General features: G+C 57.0%; 1 protein-coding gene across 4 annotated transcripts in view; it reads left to right on the plus strand.

Moving 5' to 3' along the window:
• FOXP4 (forkhead box P4) overlaps positions 1 to 17295 on the plus strand; it is a 50658-nt gene that overhangs the window by 23017 nt on the left and 10346 nt on the right. For 2 of the 4 annotated variants that reach the window (XM_061146678.1, XM_061146680.1), the window contains exons 3-9: positions 6511 to 6606; positions 13095 to 13217; positions 13737 to 13823; positions 15368 to 15515; positions 15648 to 15861; positions 16107 to 16211; positions 16933 to 17020. In XM_061146678.1, the coding sequence (XP_061002661.1) occupies positions 6511 to 6606; positions 13095 to 13217; positions 13737 to 13823; positions 15368 to 15515; positions 15648 to 15861; positions 16107 to 16211; positions 16933 to 17020 (861 nt within the window). The remainder of the gene's footprint in view (positions 1 to 6510; positions 6607 to 13094; positions 13218 to 13736; positions 13824 to 15367; positions 15516 to 15647; positions 15862 to 16106; positions 16212 to 16932; positions 17021 to 17295) is intronic. The other 2 variants (XM_061146679.1, XM_061146681.1) reach the window with 1 other exon arrangement.

The following is a 17295-nucleotide window of genomic DNA, read 5'->3' on the forward strand; positions in this document are numbered from 1 at the left end:
CACACTCTGGTCCCAGAGGACTTGTATTTCAAGGGGTAGACAGAGGTTTCCTATACCAGTCAACAAGTACTTATTAGATACCTACTGTTTACTAGCAGTGGGTTAGGTATCTGCTCTCAGAGATTGTATCTGTTCTTGCTTAAAATTCTCCAGCAATTTTTCCTCGAATATAGAATGCAATAAAAAACCAGCATCCCTGTGATCTGGCTGCCGCTCATTCCTGAGACTTCCTCAGAAGCTTGGCCACACTGGCCTTTTTGGTTCATAACGCTCCAGCCTTACGCCTGCTTCTGGGCTCTTGTACCAGCTCCTTCTAGTCGTATATCCCTCGCCTGAAAGAGTAGCCCCCTCATCCTCAATGTGTCCTCGGAGGCCGTACTACCTAAGTAACCATCCCGCCGTCCTGCACGACATGGCCACCATCTCACAGCTCACTTCACTGTGTTGTAGTGTCTGTCTCATTCTATTAGGATGTGAGCCCGGTTAAAGCAAACACACCGTGTCCCCAGTGTCTAGAACAGTGTGAGTGCCCTGCAGGACTTCATAAATACTCCCTGAATTATGGATAAAGGAATCAAAAGACGTATTCCAGGGGGACAGGTGATCAGGTGATGGGCCTTCCTGGGAGGGCTTTTCAGGTTTGGGGTGGGCTGGCCCCCTAAACACCCTTCTAGGGCCCCTTCCTCTAAATCTATCCAGCTCTCAGTTGAAACTATCCAGACAGTTGAGATCCCAATTTTGCCAAAATTAGCTAGATGCAAACAAAAGTTTCAGTTTTGTTTATTTTGGCTGCCCTTCACCACCATTGGAATTAAACCAGAGTTTTAATTCCTGGGGGTCCTCCGTCCTGCCTGCCCACCTCCTGGCCTCTCTTCCCTGTTCAGAGACCGTGTCAGGCACAGGGGATTCAGGTTCTGCTTCAGCTGCTGTGTGACTCTGGGCACTTCACTGCCTGTCTCTGAATTTCCATTTCCTTGTTGATAAAGTGAACTACAGGAGTGTTTTGCAGATATTTTTGCTGGAATCTGTCGTAAGAAATACTTTTGTTTGGAGCAGCAGCACAGTTTCATGAAACAATGCTTATGCTTATGTATTAACTCTGATATTTTCATGTGTGTATTTTTTCCTTTTTTTTGGCCTTCTCAATTGATACTCTATGACCCACCATTAGATCATGACCAGGCCAGCAATTTGGAAAACACCAGGCTAGATAACTCTCTAACCCTCCAGCTCACCAGGTCTGTGATTCTGCTCCTCTGTTCTCAAAGTTCAGTCCTTCAAGCTTGTCTTCATGAGCACCACGTCCTCACACACACATGCACACGCACATGCACACAGCAAGGCTGGGACCCCAACTCAGACCTGGAATTCTCCAGCTTGAAGAACTGGTAAACAGCTCTGCACCTGACCTCCACACAGAGGTCACTGGTCCTTCCCTGAATTCTCCCAGACAGAAATGAGGGTGTGGTCTCACCCCATAGATGAGAGATCCTTCTGCCCCAAGACTTGTTCTTCTTTTCCTAGCAGTTCCCTGTTGCCCTCCAAGCACTAGCTTCATTCCCCTCCATCCGCACCGCCCTCCCTGGGTGCCATCCGTTATAAACCATTTGTTCCTAATTGTGGAGATTCTGCTAATGACTTCTGAACGGGCAGTGGGGGGAGGAGAGTTCGGCTTCATTAGCGAGACTGAGTTCTTAGGCTTGAGGGGGAGTGGGGGTGGGTGTAGATGGAAGAGGGGTTGGTTCACAGTCCTTCTGGTGGCAGTGGGCAAATGATCAGGAGCTGCCTGGGAAGGTGAGAGATTAATAATCACCATCACAGGAGTTAACGTCCGTCCAGGACCTGCTGGGTGCCACATGTGCACTGTCTCATGTATTCTTCACAACAAACCTCTGAGCTGACTACAGGGCTATTCACGGAGGAAGAAACTGAGGCTCAGAGCAGGACTTAGCCAAGGTCACTCAGTAGATGGTGGAGCCAGGATTTAGATCCAGATCCCTTTGACCAGGGTTCAGGCACTGAAAGGACCAGTGCTGCCTCCTTGAGAGGAAAACTAGACCTCACTTCCCCAACCACAGAGCTGGGCATTTGGTTTTCAGTCTGAGGGGTGGAGGCAGAGGGAAAATAAGCTTGAAAAGGCCAAGTGGTTCCCACTTTCCTATTGCTCCCTGAGCCCTCTATGCTTTCTCCCTGCTGGGATTTTTTTTTTTTTTTTTTTTTTTGGCTGTGCCACGTGGCTTGTGAGACCTTAGTTCCCAGTCCAGGAATCAGACCCTTGCCCCCTGCAGTGGAAACACAGAGTCTTAACCATTGGACCTCCAGGGAATTTCTGACCCTGATGGGATCCTAAATGCCTCTTTCCACCAAAAGCTGTATCTGGGTATCTCTGGCCTGCAGGGAGGGGAAACTGAGCCTACTCTCCTCCTGGGGAGATTCTTTTTTTGGTCTTTCCCCCCATTTCATCCAGCTGTACCTCCCCTTCACACCTAGACAGCTGCGAGCTCCCAAGACTTGGAGGAAGGCACATTAGTAGGCCTCACCAGACTGTGCATGAGATCACGATGGTTCCTCCGTGGGGTTGAGGGGTCTGGGCAGTCGGCGGTGTCTGAACTCCACTTCCTAGCTATGGGACCTTGGGCCCCAATTTCCTTGTCTGTCAGTTGAAGCCAGTGACACCTGCCCTGTCTAGCTCGAGGTTGGGAAGCTTCACCTAAATGTAGAAGTGCTTTGAAAAGTGCCAGGCACTGTTTGTATGCTGGCTCCTAAACTCTGTGTCAGCCTGGGCCTGCCTTCCCTGTTCAACCTAGATTCAAGTGCATTTCACAAGGGTGTCTGCCGGGTGCTGGTGGCTGGGGCAGGAACCCACAGATCCATTTAACAATGTCTCTGTTTTCAAGGAGGCCAGGACCTGGTCGTCATCAGCGGAGAAAGTGGGGCTGCATCTGTCAAGGTTTGGGGGGAGATGTCATTTCCCACGTGTCTCAGAGATGGGCAGTCTACAGTGATCTATCAGGCCCTAGCTGAGGCAGGCAGGGTAGACTTATGCCTATAGTGCCAGGGTGGTGACTGTGAGTCGGATGGGGCTCTAGAAAGTCTCAGACCTACCTGATCCCATGGGTGACCACCCTGGGGGAGGACTTCGTGGGCCAAAGGGCCTCTCCTGGCCTGTCCTTCTTCCTCCTGGAACACCACGCCTGGCTGGGGGTCCGGATGGGGGTGAGGATGAAGCAGCATCACAGTGCACTAAGCATATATGACCGGGACATCTGGGAAGGGGAGCTTGGGCCCCAAACCCCTGTCCACTCGTCACCCACCCCTGGGCAGCTGTAGGTGGAACCAAGTCCCTCATTGGGTTGGGTGTTGGGGCTGGGCTGTAAACAAAGTCCATGAAATGAGCATGTGCTGCCCACTGTGGCCTCCCCATCTTCTCTGTCACCCCCCAGTCTTCTCCAAGCCAGTAACGAGGCAAGTGGCCATGAAAGTGAATGAATGAGTGAAGGATGAATGAATGAAGTGCCTGGAGGAACAGACCCCCGTAGCCTCCCCAGCCTCTCTGCCTACTTACCCCCAACACAACTTGATTTTCTGTCCCTGGAAGTGGTTTCAAGGTTCCCAGACTCGCTGGCCATTTCTGTCGTCTGTGGGGTGGGGGTCGCCGTGCGGGAACACCCTTGGCCCTTCTCCCTTCACCCTCCTGGTGCAGTCCTGGTGAGCCTGTCCTTCCAGACTCCAGTCAGCGCTGCCACCACCTCTGGGCTCCGGCGCCCACCGCCGCTTCAGTCGCCGCCGTCTCGTCACAGCCTTGGGACAGGGCCATGTTCTGTTTCTCTTGTTTCCCCAGCACCTAGCACAGTCCCAGGCACACCGGAAACCGGAAGAAGGAGTGTGTGGGGAAGGCTGGGAGGTCAGAGGAGGTGACACGCTGGCCAGGCCCAGAGTCTCACCTGGTCCCGTCACCTGGCCTGACGGGAGCGAAGCTCAGAGTGGTGGGAGTAGGGGGAGTGCGGGCGGGGGGTGCGGTGATGAAGGCCTGCCACAGCGAGGTCTCACAGGAATGAGATTGTAAGGCCCTATCATTTTTTCCTTGTAAGTCTTGTAATTTCATGCTCCAGGGGCCCACAAAGTAGGAGAGTGGGGAGTGAATTCAGCCCCCCAGGCCACTCCCCCCACCAGGAGACTGCTCAGCGCCGCCCCCGACCAACTTCCCCTGGAAATCCTTCCCATGTGGCTCCTCTGTTCCTACTAGAGATTTGGGGTGCACCCTCCCCCCACCCTGACCAGCATCCCCTCTGGGCCGCCTGGGCTGCCAGCTCCTGACCCCTGACCTTTCTGCCGCATCTCTACATTTGGAGGACAGAGAGCATCGGTCTAGGTTGTGTCACTAGACCTGGGGGGGGTCCCTAAAAATGAGGCACACAGAAGCAGAGCCCCTTCCTGAGGACAACCCAGCCACCTCCCTTCCTCTCCCCACCCCACACCTCCTCCCACAGCCACTCGGAGCCCTTGACTCAGGTCAGGTTTCTACTTTCTGATGTGTGTCTTGAAGAGAAGCAACCCTGGGCCGCTTCTCCAGGTTGAGGTCTGCAGAAAGAACGGCATGGGAGAGGTCTCAGATCTGAAGCGCTGGTGGTGAGGGCCATGCTAATCTGGACCCCAGTTCTTCCCAGGGATACGTTTCCATAGATAACACCAGGGTGTGTTTAGATACTGTCCTAAGGTGAACTAGATTTAAGCCTCCGGGAGGCTCAGCTGTTCAGTGAAAGGGCTGCGAAGGGGGTGCCTTTACCCTTGGTACTCCATGGGCTTCCTGAGTGTTTGCAGCGGGTGGGGGGGTGCATCCATGCCCTCTCTTCCAGAGCCACCTTGGTGGTGCTCAGCTTGCGGTGGGCATGGGAGTGGAAGTCCACGTGAGGGTAGACAAGGGCTTGTGTGGGCAGATGTGTGAGGGGGCCACAGGTGGATTCATTTATTAGGTGTGCTGGGGAGAGGCTGGAGGAGGTGACAGAGAAAGGCAGAGGAATTCAGAAGGGAAAGGAGCGGATCCTGAGAACGCTAGCTGTGTGCCAAGCGCTGGTCCTTTAACACCCCCGTCCCCCGCGTGTTTCGGAGATGGGTGGTGGCCCAGGTTTGCAGAGCAGGAGGTCCAGATGCAAGGAGAGGGGATAACTTGCCCACGATCACACCACGGCGGTGGGGGTGGGTGTTGGCACAATTGGACTTCACACTCAGGTCTGCCTGATGCCAGAGCCTGCTGTCCATGACCTGGACATGACCATTCTGGCCCCGAGGAGGCCTTTGAGGAACCTGGGGACAGACAGATTTTTTGCTTCTGGAATGTGGATTCAAAACTAGTCCTGTACCCCCTACCTCTGCACCCCCTACTGACTTGGAGTGGGAGGGGGTGTGCATGAAGGGCAGGGATGGAGGGCTTGGCAGACCTTACAGAGAACTTCCTGGGCCTTCCCTTCCTACCAGACCTCTCCTACCCAACCTCCCACTGCCCATCTGCCCACCTCCCCTACCCACTGACTGGCCAGAGATGCTCCTCCTGCAAACTCGATGCACTTCCCATTCCCATGATCCCATGATCATGGTCATGATCCCACCACCTCAGAGTCCAGTCTGAGCCACCTTGGCCTCACTGACAGTTCACACTCCCTTCAGGATTTAGTTCAATTCCCCAAGTGCCATGATGTCCCAGGCCCAGACCCCCATGGACTCGTAAAGCCAATCAGTGCTCAGACCCTGAGAGCCTACCCTCATTCACCCAACTGTGTGCTGTGACTTCAAGTGAATGCTATTCCCATGAGCCCTCAGACTGACCATCTAGTGAGACAGATGGCCTGGGAGCCAGGCTTCTTGGCCTCAAATCCTAGCTCTGATGCTTCTGAGTTATGTGATCTTGGGCATGTTACTTAACTTCCTGGAGAGTCAGTTTTCTTATCTGCAAAATGGGTCTGATAATCCCTACCTCACCCCTTCCCAGGAGAGGATCAAATGAGATTGTCCCTGTAAAGTGCCTGACAGGTACGTAGTAGATGCTCGACAAATAATTTCTGTTGTTAATGTTAATACTTTCTCTTGGGTCATTGTTTGACCACCCACCCTTCCGTTTGCTCCCCCACTGAGGCATGTGTGCTATGTGCTCAGTCATGTCCAACTCTTTGGGACCCCATGGACTGCCCTCCAGGCCCTTCTGTCCATGGAATTTTCCAGGCAATACTGAAAAATACTGGAGTGGGTTACCATTTCCTACTCAGGCGGATTCTTTACCACTGCCCCCATTGAGTCCCAACAGTAGGGCTTCCAGAGTGAGTCCCTATAGGCTCTGATCCCCGAAGCCTGGTAGCTTCTCTCAGTGACTCATACCTTTATCCACAAGCCCAGGTGGAGCCCGCTGACCCTCTCACTCATTCCCACGACCTTCCACATGAACCTGACCTCCTCCCCTTCATTCTCTCCAAATGTCCCTTACAGCCGCTGGAGCACTGATGCGCCCCTGTCTTGCAGGCTCTCCAGGTGGCCCGGCAGTTCCTGCTGCAGCAGGCCTCGGGCCTCAGCTCCCCAGGGAACAACGACAGCAAGCAGTCGGCCTCTGCTGTGCAGGTGAGGAGGACACCGGCTGGACTGGGCTGGTCAGGGTGGACCGGGCACCGAGGGAGGGGAGGACCCGCTGGAGAAGTGCCCTGGCCCATCCCCAGTGCCAGAGAGCGGGCAGCTTCCCAGCGGGAGCCACAGTCACTGCCGGGTGGGTGGAGAAACGCCGCCCTCCCATCTGCACCTGACCGGCAGGCCTTCCCCTGCAAGCCCAGTCGGCTCAGAGTCTGAGTCTGACTCAGCCCTCCTCGTCTGCACCTCTCTGCCCGCCGCCTCTGGTCTCTCCCCGGCACTTCTGGGTCACTCAGCCTGTCCCTCTCCCCAGCTCTCTCACTTGCTGAGGCCACCGCGCCCGGTCCTCCCCCTACCTCATCTCGCACCCACCAACCCTCTGTCTCCCCACGTTTCCTGTCTCTTGATGTCTCTCTGTCTCTTTTGTTTTCCTTTGCACAATCTGCCCTTTTTTCCCCCTCTCCCTTCCCCCCAGTGTGCCGGCCAGATGGGCCGGCTGGGGGAGGGGAGATGGGGTGGGGGGCGGGGGTAAGCCAGGCCTTCTGTTTACCTTTTGTGTCACAAAGAACTTGGGAGAATTGCAGTCTGAGTCGGGGTGGGTCACAGCTCCGCAGGCAGCCCTCTCCCCTCCCCATCGCCCGGCCTAGCCGCCAAGCTTCCTCGCTCTCCCCACCCCTCTTTGCAGGGGGGGAGCGCTCTGAATTGGGGAGAGGATTAAGCAGGGCTTTGAAAGGAAGTTTATCTAAGGGAGGAAGGGTGAGCAAAGCTGGAGCCTTGAGGGGTGGGGGGCTGAGGGAAGGAAGGGGGGACAAGAAGGGCAGGGCAGGGATGGGGTACTGGGTGCCTGGACAAGGACTCAGGCCTGGGTTTTGTCCTAGGGCTCTGAACGCAGATCTGTTTTACGTAAGTGCAGTCAAGAAGTTAAAGGTGCCAGACAGTGGCCCTCTTCTAAAAGCCTCCAATCCAATGAGACAGCTCTTGGGGAGGAGCCGGGCATAGAGGGGTAGTGGCCTGGGTGAGGGAGGGGAGGACAGAATCCGGAGAGCTAATGGGAATGAGGTATAAGGTTCTCATGTCTCTTGTCAAGACTGGGTCTGGTTGAATTAGGGAATGCAACCCCCACATCTGCCTGCAATGCAAGAGACCTGGGTTCAACCCCTGGGTCAGGAAGATCCCCTGGAGAAGGGAATGGCTACCCACTCCAATATTCTTGCCTGGAGAATCCCAGGGACAGAGGAGCCTCATGGGCTCTAATACATGGGATTGCAAAGAGTTGGACACAACTAAATGACTAACACTTTCACTCCCCAGCCCCCCATATACTCCTTGGGTCTGAAGTGGCCCTCAGGCTACTGTGCTGAGTCTGTTCTGAGTTTTCTACCCTAGGCCCAGCCTACTGCTTTTAGAATAGCTTGCATGCTCAGTCATGTCCGACTCTTTGCTACCCCATGGACTGTAGCCCGCCAGGCTCCTCTGTCCAAGGGATTTTCCAAGCAAGAATACTGGAGTGGGTTGCCATTTCCTCCTCCAGGGGATCTTCCCAACTCAGAGATCTGAACCCAGGTCTCCAGTGGCTCCTGCATTGGCAAGTGGAGTCTTTACCACTGTGCCACCTGGGAAGCCCCTGGTCCAGCCAATACCACCTTCTAAAGTCAGGGAGGAGTCAGCTGGGGAACCGTTGGAATGTTCCCCAATCCAGAGAGGTCTGTTGACCCAGTAAGGGGAAGGAGCTGGATGGTAGTTGGAAGGACCGAGGTCAGGCATCAAGAAGGATTTTGTGCCTGGGTGTGAGGGGTAGGATCTGAAATACTTGAGAAAAGAAGGGATGCTGTGGTATCCTCCTTAGGAAACCATCCCCACTGCCAACAATGAGAGAGGTCACTTAACAAACACTTACTCAGTATTTCCTAAACTGACAATATTTGCACAGTGCTTACCATGGGGCAGACACTAGGTGGTTTGCAAATAGCATCCCATTTTATCTTCACCATCCTATGAGATAGATGCTGTTATTAGCTCCGTTTTGCAGATGAAACCACTCAGGCCCAGAGAGGTTAAGAAACATGATCAAAAACACACAGCTAACAAGGGGCCAAGCCAGGATTTGAACCCAACCAACTAGCTCCAGGACACACACTTTCCTGCCTACATTGTGATGTTGTCACATGCTTAGCACAGTAGTGAACCACAGTCCCTGGTACAGAGGCCTGGCCTGATGGTTCTCTGGGCTCTGGGAGATGGGGGTTCTTAAGGCCATGTCTGAACTTCTCCAGGAGCCTGGAGTCCCAGCCGATGATCCTCCTCCTCCAACCCTGGACACTCTCCTTGCCTCTCCTCCCCACGCTCAGGTTCAGGTTTCAAGGAAGTGGGGCTTCTGACCCCAAGTGAGGTCCAGGGCCTGAAAACAGCTTTTCTGTGATCTCACGGCTGGTGGGAGGACCCGGGAGAGTGCATTGTGTCAATCTGGAGTTTGAATGAGGTGGGTCAGGCAGCTCAGTGGCAGCCGCTTTCCCAGTAGTCCCAAACTCAAGGCAGGATTGCCTGCCTGCTCACCTCCCAGCTGTGTTCACCGCCCCTCTCTCTGAAAGCCAGCTTCACAAGAGTTTCTAAAGCCGGGTTAGGTCTCCAGCTCCAGCCTGGAGATTGTCTGGTTTGGGCCTGGGCCCCAGGCAGAGAGAATCACTCACAAAAGGCAGTACAGGTAGCTAGGAGTTTGTTCAGAGGGTGGTTGGGGCAGCCCCTTAGTTAAGCCAGCCTCTGTCTCATCTTCTCAGCCCCCTTGCCATTCCTTGAAGTTCTTCTTGGTGTCTCACCATGATCTTTCTTGCTGCAGCGCCAGCCAGGACTGAGGACTACTTTCTGGTTATTCTCAAGGGTTATTTGCAACCTTGGCCTAGTTTCCCCACTCAGCCATTTGAAAGAGGTTGAGTTTGGGTCCTTGTTTCTTGCACCAACTTGTGTCCATTTCAGCCTCCAAAGGAGCTGCTTCTACGCCAGGTGCCATCTCTGCTCCTCCCAGCCCAGCATACTATATGCATGGTGGTTGGAGGGCTCCGAGCCTAAGCAGGGTCGCTAAAGGAGGGGCTGGAGGCAGCTGGCGGCATTTTGCCCGGGGCTCACACTGCTAGGGCTTTTGTAAGCATTTAGCTGCCCTGGCCGCCCTCCAGATGGTGACTCACGGGCCTCGCCGAGCTGACTCGCTGACGGTGCCCATCCTGACACATCCCAGCCTGGTGAGGGGGGTCACTGGGGACACCAAGGGGGCTCCAGCTCAGTTCTCAGAACCCCCAGGGGGCGGGAAGGGGAGGGATGGGTTCAGGCCGTCTGGGAGATCGGCAGGCAGCAGCCACTTCACTGACCTTTCTTGACCCTGCTGGGCCACCTTGGAGATGAGTACACACAAGGTAATCCGTCCAGATTGCTGCAGCCACCTCTCCGGCCAGCTGCTCGGCCAGTTGGCAGGAACAGCAGAGGCTGGGGAGGCCTTCCAAGGTCATCTCTTCCATTCCCCTGCCTCCAAGTAGGAAAGCCCCAAGGAAGGAAATGCCGCATCCTTTCCTGCAGGCCACTTGCAGTGACTCACAGCCCTGGTGCCTGGAAAGACCTCCCGGGTGTCTGGGCTCAGTGTTCCTGGCCGGAGCCCTGGCCATCTGCTCTAGGTCAGTCCCCACAGCCACGAGCATGGGAGGGCCAGAACTTTGGTCTCAAGTGACCCTTACCATGTAATGCCCCTGGGGCCCAAGTGCTGGGGCACACTTGTGGAGGAGTCGGGGGACAGAGGGAAAATGGAAAATCCAGAGGGTTTTTTCAAAAGCAATTGTCTTTACGTTTGTGTAGAGTTTCGTGACACACAAATAACTTCCACTTACCCCTTTTCCCATTGTCCCTCTACGCCTGTTTTCTCATCTATAAAATGATGACCATGACGGTGCCGTCTTCCCAAGGTGGCTGTGAAAATTCAGGGAGATGATGCACATATAGGGCTTAGCCTGGTACATTATCAGTTGCCAACAACTTCCTCTTGAGAAGTCCTGTGAAGCAGGGATGGCAGGCCTGCCAGTTAGCAGATGCAGAAAGGGAAGCCTAAGGGATTTCAAAGGACAGTCGGTGTCAGGGACAAGAACCTGGGTCACCTGACTCAGAAATCCATGACTCTGAGCTCATCACTACCTTGTTGGGGGCACCCAACGAAGGATACAGGCTGGATCTGCAAGTCAGGGTGGGTGTGTGCCGTGGTCTGCCCCCCACAGCAGGCCCCTCCAGGGGTGGGGACCAGAACAGCCCTGCAGTCTGACTTTTCCCCGTCTTACCCAGTGACAGCTATAAAGAGGGACGTTGTGCTTTGGAATCTCCAACCTCTGACCCCTTCAGCTCCCTGGATGGTTCCATTTCCGCTCACTCTCCCAGCCCTTCTCAAGAGCTGCTCGGGTGGGGCAGGCAGTGTGGGACCTGGGCACAGCGGGAACTGTGGAGCGCACAGACCTGGGCATGAATTTCAACCCTGTGCTTGGGGCGCCTTCATTCACCCGGTGTGACTGTGGCTAAAAAGCAAGGTGCCCCTTCCAGGGATGTTTGCACGGAGATGGCTAGGGTAGAGGAGGGGAGCCCAGGGCTGTGGCTCAGCCACTGCCTATGTGGTGGGGGCGGTGAGACTTGCTGGTATCCCTTAGTGCCCTGCACGTCCCCCCTCTGCCTGGGGATACCCTCACCAGTGGCTTCAGGCCGGGCCCGGCCCCTGCCCGGGATCCTGAGTGGAACCACCTCCTCTTCTGCCGTACCCATGAGGCTGGGGAAAGGTGAAAGGGCCCAGGAGTCCCCTGGGGACATAACCTGTCCTGTCCTGACCAGGACAAGTCTCTGCAGGACGCTCCTCCTGGACTGGGCTGGTGGCACCCCTCCCTCCCCGCCCCAAAGTTGATCTGCAGGGGAAGGTAACTCAGCTCGGGGAAGCATAAACTTACAGGAGTGCCTGTGGTGTGCCAGCTCTGCTGGGGCTGTGCTGGGGCTAGGGAGTGAGGCAGGAGATCAGAGTCTTGACCACGTAGGCCTTGAAGACTGATGAGGGGTGACTGATGGGCTGGTCAGGACACCTCTCCTGCTAAAGCAGGGCGACAAGACAGTGCTGCTGCTTGGACTACCCTGGCTATGAACGCCCAGCTTGGGGATTTCGGGGGAGGTGGGAACTAGGAGAAAGATTAATGGTACTGCTTTTCCCTGAACCTTCTGCCCAGGGCTGGATTCTCTGGACTTCCTAGAGAGGCCTCACCCAGGGCGGGGGACAGAAAGCTGCCCTGTTTTGAGAACCCTGCATGTTCCAGCAGGATGGAGGCATCTCTCACAGTCTGATCCCTGTTTTATGGTAGATTCTGGAGACGGCCAGTGACTTGCCAAGAGGTCACATGGCAAGTTCAGTGAGAGCAAGGAGCAGTGGCCTGCCTCCCTGTGCCCCTGCCTGGTATTTCCACCCCACTTGGACCTCGTTAGGTGCTTCCACCTATGCACTCACCCGGGGTGGCACTACCGTGCTCCCTGGGCATCAGCTCCAGGCCACTGCATGTGCCGTCTAGGCAGGTGGGCTGGAGTACATGACATGGATGTGAGCTGGGCCCAAGTCCAGATGCTGGCACCATGTGGGCATTTTGAAGCCTTCCTGTGGCTGCAGGCTGCCTCCTGGCCAGGCCTCCCTTGTAGGTCTGTTGTCAGAACACAGTAGGAGTTGGCAATGGCTACATCCTGCCCCTCCCCATCACTCGGTGGTGCTGGTGGGAATCCTGCAAAGCATGGGCTCTACTGACCAGTGTCACGAGGTTCTAATCTTCCCACACCAAGAACTGCATATAAGAGCTTCCCTGGTGGTGGCTCAGGTGGTAAAGAATTCACCTGCAATGCAGGAGACCTGGGTTCGATCCCTGGGTTGGGAAGATCCCCTGGAGGAGGGGCATGGCAACCCACTCCAGTATTCTTGCCTGGAGAATCTCCATGGACAGAGGAGCCTGGCAGGTTACAGTCCATGAGGTCTCGAAGAGTCGGACACGACCAAATGACTAAGCACAGCACATCTGGAGGCTCTAAGGTTCTAAGTATTAGGTTCTTAGCCCCCGTGATGACCTTAAGAGGCAGGCACTGTTGCTACTTCCATTTCAGAGACAAGAAAACCAAGAACAGGGACTTCCCTGGTGGTTCAGTGAAAAAGACTCCGCAGTTCCACTGCCGGGGGCACATGTTCTGTCCTTGGTTGGGGAACTAAGATCCCACAGGTTCTATGGCCAAAAAATGTTTGTTTTATTTTAAGAAGAAAGAAAACCAAGAATGAAGGAGGTGAGTCACTCGTCTGGAGATGCACGGCTAGCAGGTGGCAGAGCCAGAATGTGAACCCAAGGCTGCTCACTCCGCAGCCACGCTGCCCTGCTGGGGGCGGGGCCCTGGGTGGGGGCCTCCGTGGGGCCGGGGTGGAGGTGAGTGATCTGACCCAGCCCATCCCGCAGGTGCCCGTGTCGGTGGCCATGATGTCGCCCCAGATGCTCACCCCCCAGCAGATGCAGCAGATCCTGTCGCCCCCCCAGCTGCAGGCCTTGCTCCAGCAGCAGCAAGCGCTCATGATCCAGCAGGTGAGTCTGCCCCCGGGGCTGAGGGAAGGGCAGGGAGGGAAGGGCGGGGTGTTCCAGCCTCCCCACTCCCACCCTGTTTACTACCAACATCACCAAGGGCCACAGCAGTGGCGGAAACCAGAGAGACTGCTCAGGCCAGACTGACCTGCCTTCCTCCAGGACAGCTGGGGAGAGGTCAGAGGTCAGGCCTCTCCCACAGCAGACCCCTCACCCCCTATACCCTCACAGCCTGCTGGCCCCACCTGTATCTCCAAACCCCAAGGGAGGGACAGAGAACATCCCCCACCTTTTCCTGACCTACTAATGGAGAGGGAGGGCACAGTGTGGGGGAAGCTCCCCTCGCCCCTCTCAGTCCTGGCTCTCAGGGAACCTCTCTCCACGCAGACTGGGGAGGGCAGAGCAGCCCTCCCTGCTGGGCCATCTGTCTCTCAGCAGCCCAGTCACAAGAAGGCTGGTGCTGCCTTGGGGTCAGCAGTCCGGCCAGCGCTAACCCCCTCCCGCCCTGCTGTCCGCCCCCAGCTGCAGGAATATTACAAGAAGCAGCAAGAGCAGCTCCACCTACAACTCCTCACCCAACAGCAGGCCGGGAAGCAGCAACCCAAAGAGGTGAGGGGCTTGGGCAGGGTGGGACGTGCCCTTCAAAGGACGCCTGCCCTTCACTTGCCACTTCAACCCCGTCCTGGCCGGAGTGGTCGGGAAAGAATTGCTTTGTGGGAACAGCAGAAAAATCAGGAGAGGTTGGGGAGGGGGTGGGGGGTGGAGGCACATTCCTCCATCTCCCCTCAACCCCATTCAGTCCTCATCTCCTCGCCTCATGTTGTGGGATGAGGAGAGCAGAAGCGCCGAGCCCTGGGTTATCTGAGCACGCGTGTGTCAATGTGTGAGTGTCCTCATTCAGGACAGGCTGCCTAGTGGTCCTACCCTCTTCCCGCCGCCTCATCTCAGTGACCCAGCACCTCAGCCCTCCAGGCCTGGTCCTGAGAATCTTTCAGTCCCTTCACCTCTGTTCCAGTTCCTGTCACGTTCTATAGCATCCTGTGCTGCCTCTCCAGGGGACCCCACAGCCCACATCACTCTCCCTCTCTGGGCCACAGTGTCTCCTAAGCTTCCACACCAGGCCCTGTACCACCCCCCCACCCCCTGCCCCTGCCCCACGCCGCCCCCCCCTGCCACCCACACACAGCCATGTTCTGAGTTGCCTCTTCCCAGAAGCTGCCTTGCTATCGCCCAGTCATTCCCTCCCAGCCTCAGCCTCCCTGGCGGAGGTGTTGTGTTTGTTACATTCTCTGCATTGTCTCTAGGGTGGGTTTACTGAGAAGTCACCCTCCTCAATCTCCCACCTCCAGGGGGCTGGGCCAAGCCATCCCTGCCTCCTAAGCACCCAGGACTTGCTTGGCTCCTGGGGCTTTAGAAAAGACTTACTGACAGACTGACTCGCCAATGCTTGTGTGAAGTACTGAATCTAGAGAGGTGGGGGGGTGGGGGGTGGGTAGGGAGATCAGGGGCCAGGGCAGGGGAGAGAGAGCCAGCAAAAGCAGAACGAGCAAGTGCGGGCAGGCGGCGGGCACCTGGGCAGCAGCGATGTGTCTGTTCCCCCGTCTGGTGACCTGTCGATGCTGATCTGTTCAAGTCCCATCAGACTCCTGGATTCTCTGTATCTAGGAAGCAAGAGAGGAGAGGAGCTGGAGGGGAGAAGGCCCCCTCCTCAGAGCAGAAGGGGGGCACCCCGGGCATGTGGGAAGGGTGCCCGCCAAGCGGGAGTGGCCCCCCGAGTCTGACAGGCTCATCCATCATTGTGATGAGAGCCCCCCGCCCCCCCAAGGCGAGCACAGCTGTGGTGCGGGAGCTGAAGCCGCGGAAGGAGGGAGGCGGGAGCAGGGAGGGCGTCGTGCTGCGTGTCTGGGTCTGGCTGTGTGTGTGTGTGTGTGTTTGCGCGCCTGCGTGCGTGCGTGCAGGCGTGTTTACCGCGAGGCAGCATGCAGCCCTATGGAAGCTGGGCCGGGAGCAGGGAAGCTGCAGCAGCGGACGCCGCCACGACAGCTCCAGGGGCCGACAGGCCCTGGGAGGGGGTGGCTGCGGGGTGGGGGCCAGATGGCACGCCGGAGGCTGAGGGGACCCCTCTCTGCCCGCCCCCGCGGGCCCCCCACCAGGCCCTGGGGAACAAGCAGCTGGCCTTCCAGCAGCAGCTCCTGCAGATGCAACAGTTGCAGCAGCAGCACCTGCTCAACCTGCAGAGACAGGGGCTGGTCAGCCTGCAGCCCAGCCAAGCCTCGGGGCCCCTGCAGACCCTCCCACAAGGTGAGTGCCCAGCCCCCACCCAGCCCCAGCCCCACCGCCCTTGCTTGCCCCCAAGGGCTCCGAGGAGCCAGCTGCAGCAGGGGGCCGCCTGTGTTCCTGGGACCCCACCAGCCTCCCCTCTCCGCCCCACAGCAGCTGTGTGCCCCACGGACCTGCCCCAGCTGTGGAAGGGCGAGGGTGCCCCCGGGCAGCCCGCCGAGGACAGCGTCAAGCAGGAGGGGCTGGACCTCACCGGCACGGCCACCACCGCTACCTCGTTCGCCGCCCCCCCCAAAGTCTCACCCCCCCTCTCCCACCACACCCTGCCCAACGGACAGCCCACTGTGCTCACACCTCGGAGAGACAGGTATGGAGCTCGGGCCAGGAGGAGGCACTGCAGACCTGCCCGGGGCCTGGCCTTGACCCTGAGGGCCGGCACAGTGGGGGCTGGGGGGTTTACTTCTCCCCAGGGTACACAAAACTGTGCTCGGCCTCTGGGGAATCTGTATTAGGGACTGAAACCTCATCTGTAGGGGAGCTGGGGCTGTGCAGAACCCAGGCTGCTGGGGGTGTTCAGGGTCGCTGACCCCCGTCTCCCTCCTGTCCTCACAGCTCCTCCCACGAGGAGACGCCTGGCTCCCACCCCCTGTACGGACATGGAGAGTGCAAGTGGCCAGGCTGTGAGACCCTGTGTGAAGACCTGGGCCAGTTTATCAAGTAGGTGTCACCACCCCTCTCCTTTGTCCCCCAGCTTGCCACCCAACTTGCCCAAGTGTCCTGCGTCCTCACCCCAGGGGGGCACTCGTTCCTTCTCTGCACCATCAATTTCCTCATCGCTCCTACCTGCCCCCCCCACAATCTGTGTTCCTGGTCTAGCAGCCTCCCTGCCCTGTCCCGTCCCCAGTCCCCGGGCAGCTGAAGCCCAGCAGGGTGGGGGTGTGAGGGGGAGGAGAGACCTTCTCCCACCGCCCTCCCTAGCTTCCCCCAGGCCCAGCCCGGCGAGTGACGGCCTAGAGACAGCTTCCGGGCCTGGCGGACAGGCGGCTGGCAGCAGGCGGCCAGCTGCCACAGCCGTGCCAGGCTCTGTCACTGACTGATTAACTCCGCTGTCTCCCAGACCCTTGCAGCATCAGGGTCAAACAAATTGTTTTCACGCTTCGTCAGAGGTTTACTTAATTAGTTCATTTGCAATTAGATCTCTCTGTAGCTGGGATTTTAGCAAAGACATCAAAGGAGGCTGACGAGAAGGCGGCTTCCTCCGTGGCCCTGTTTTGTTTTTTTTTTTTGCCCGTTTTTTTTGTCTGGTTCCCTTCTTTGTATGTCATGGTCTGTCTGCTCTCCAGGCCGTGGGCGGGATTAGAGGAGGGGAGGGGAGGGTGGTGACAGCAGGACGACCAGGGCCAACTTTCTCTTCTCCGCCCCCTCCTCCCCCCGGAAGACACCTCAACACGGAGCACGCCCTGGACGACCGGAGCACGGCCCAGTGCCGTGTGCAGATGCAGGTGGTGCAGCAGCTGGAGATCCAGGTGTGGCCCCAGGCTGTGGGGGCAGGGCGTGGGGGGCTCCTGGAAGGGTCATCTTATGCTCTCGAGGTCTGGATTCTGAGGGGGAAAACCAGGGTTGGGGGCCACTCTGCTGGGAGGTCCCAAAGAGACACATACTAATAAAAACAACAAAAATAAACAGGAATAGCTAACATATTGAGCACCTGTTTGTGCTGTGCTAAACACCTAGGTGACTCAAGGAATCCTCTGAATGACCTTATATGGTGGGTACTATTATTATGCCTGCTTCGTGTGTG

Source organism: Dama dama, chromosome 7, assembly GCF_033118175.1.
Source record: "Dama dama isolate Ldn47 chromosome 7, ASM3311817v1, whole genome shotgun sequence".
Taxonomy (NCBI): domain Eukaryota; kingdom Metazoa; phylum Chordata; class Mammalia; order Artiodactyla; family Cervidae; genus Dama; species Dama dama.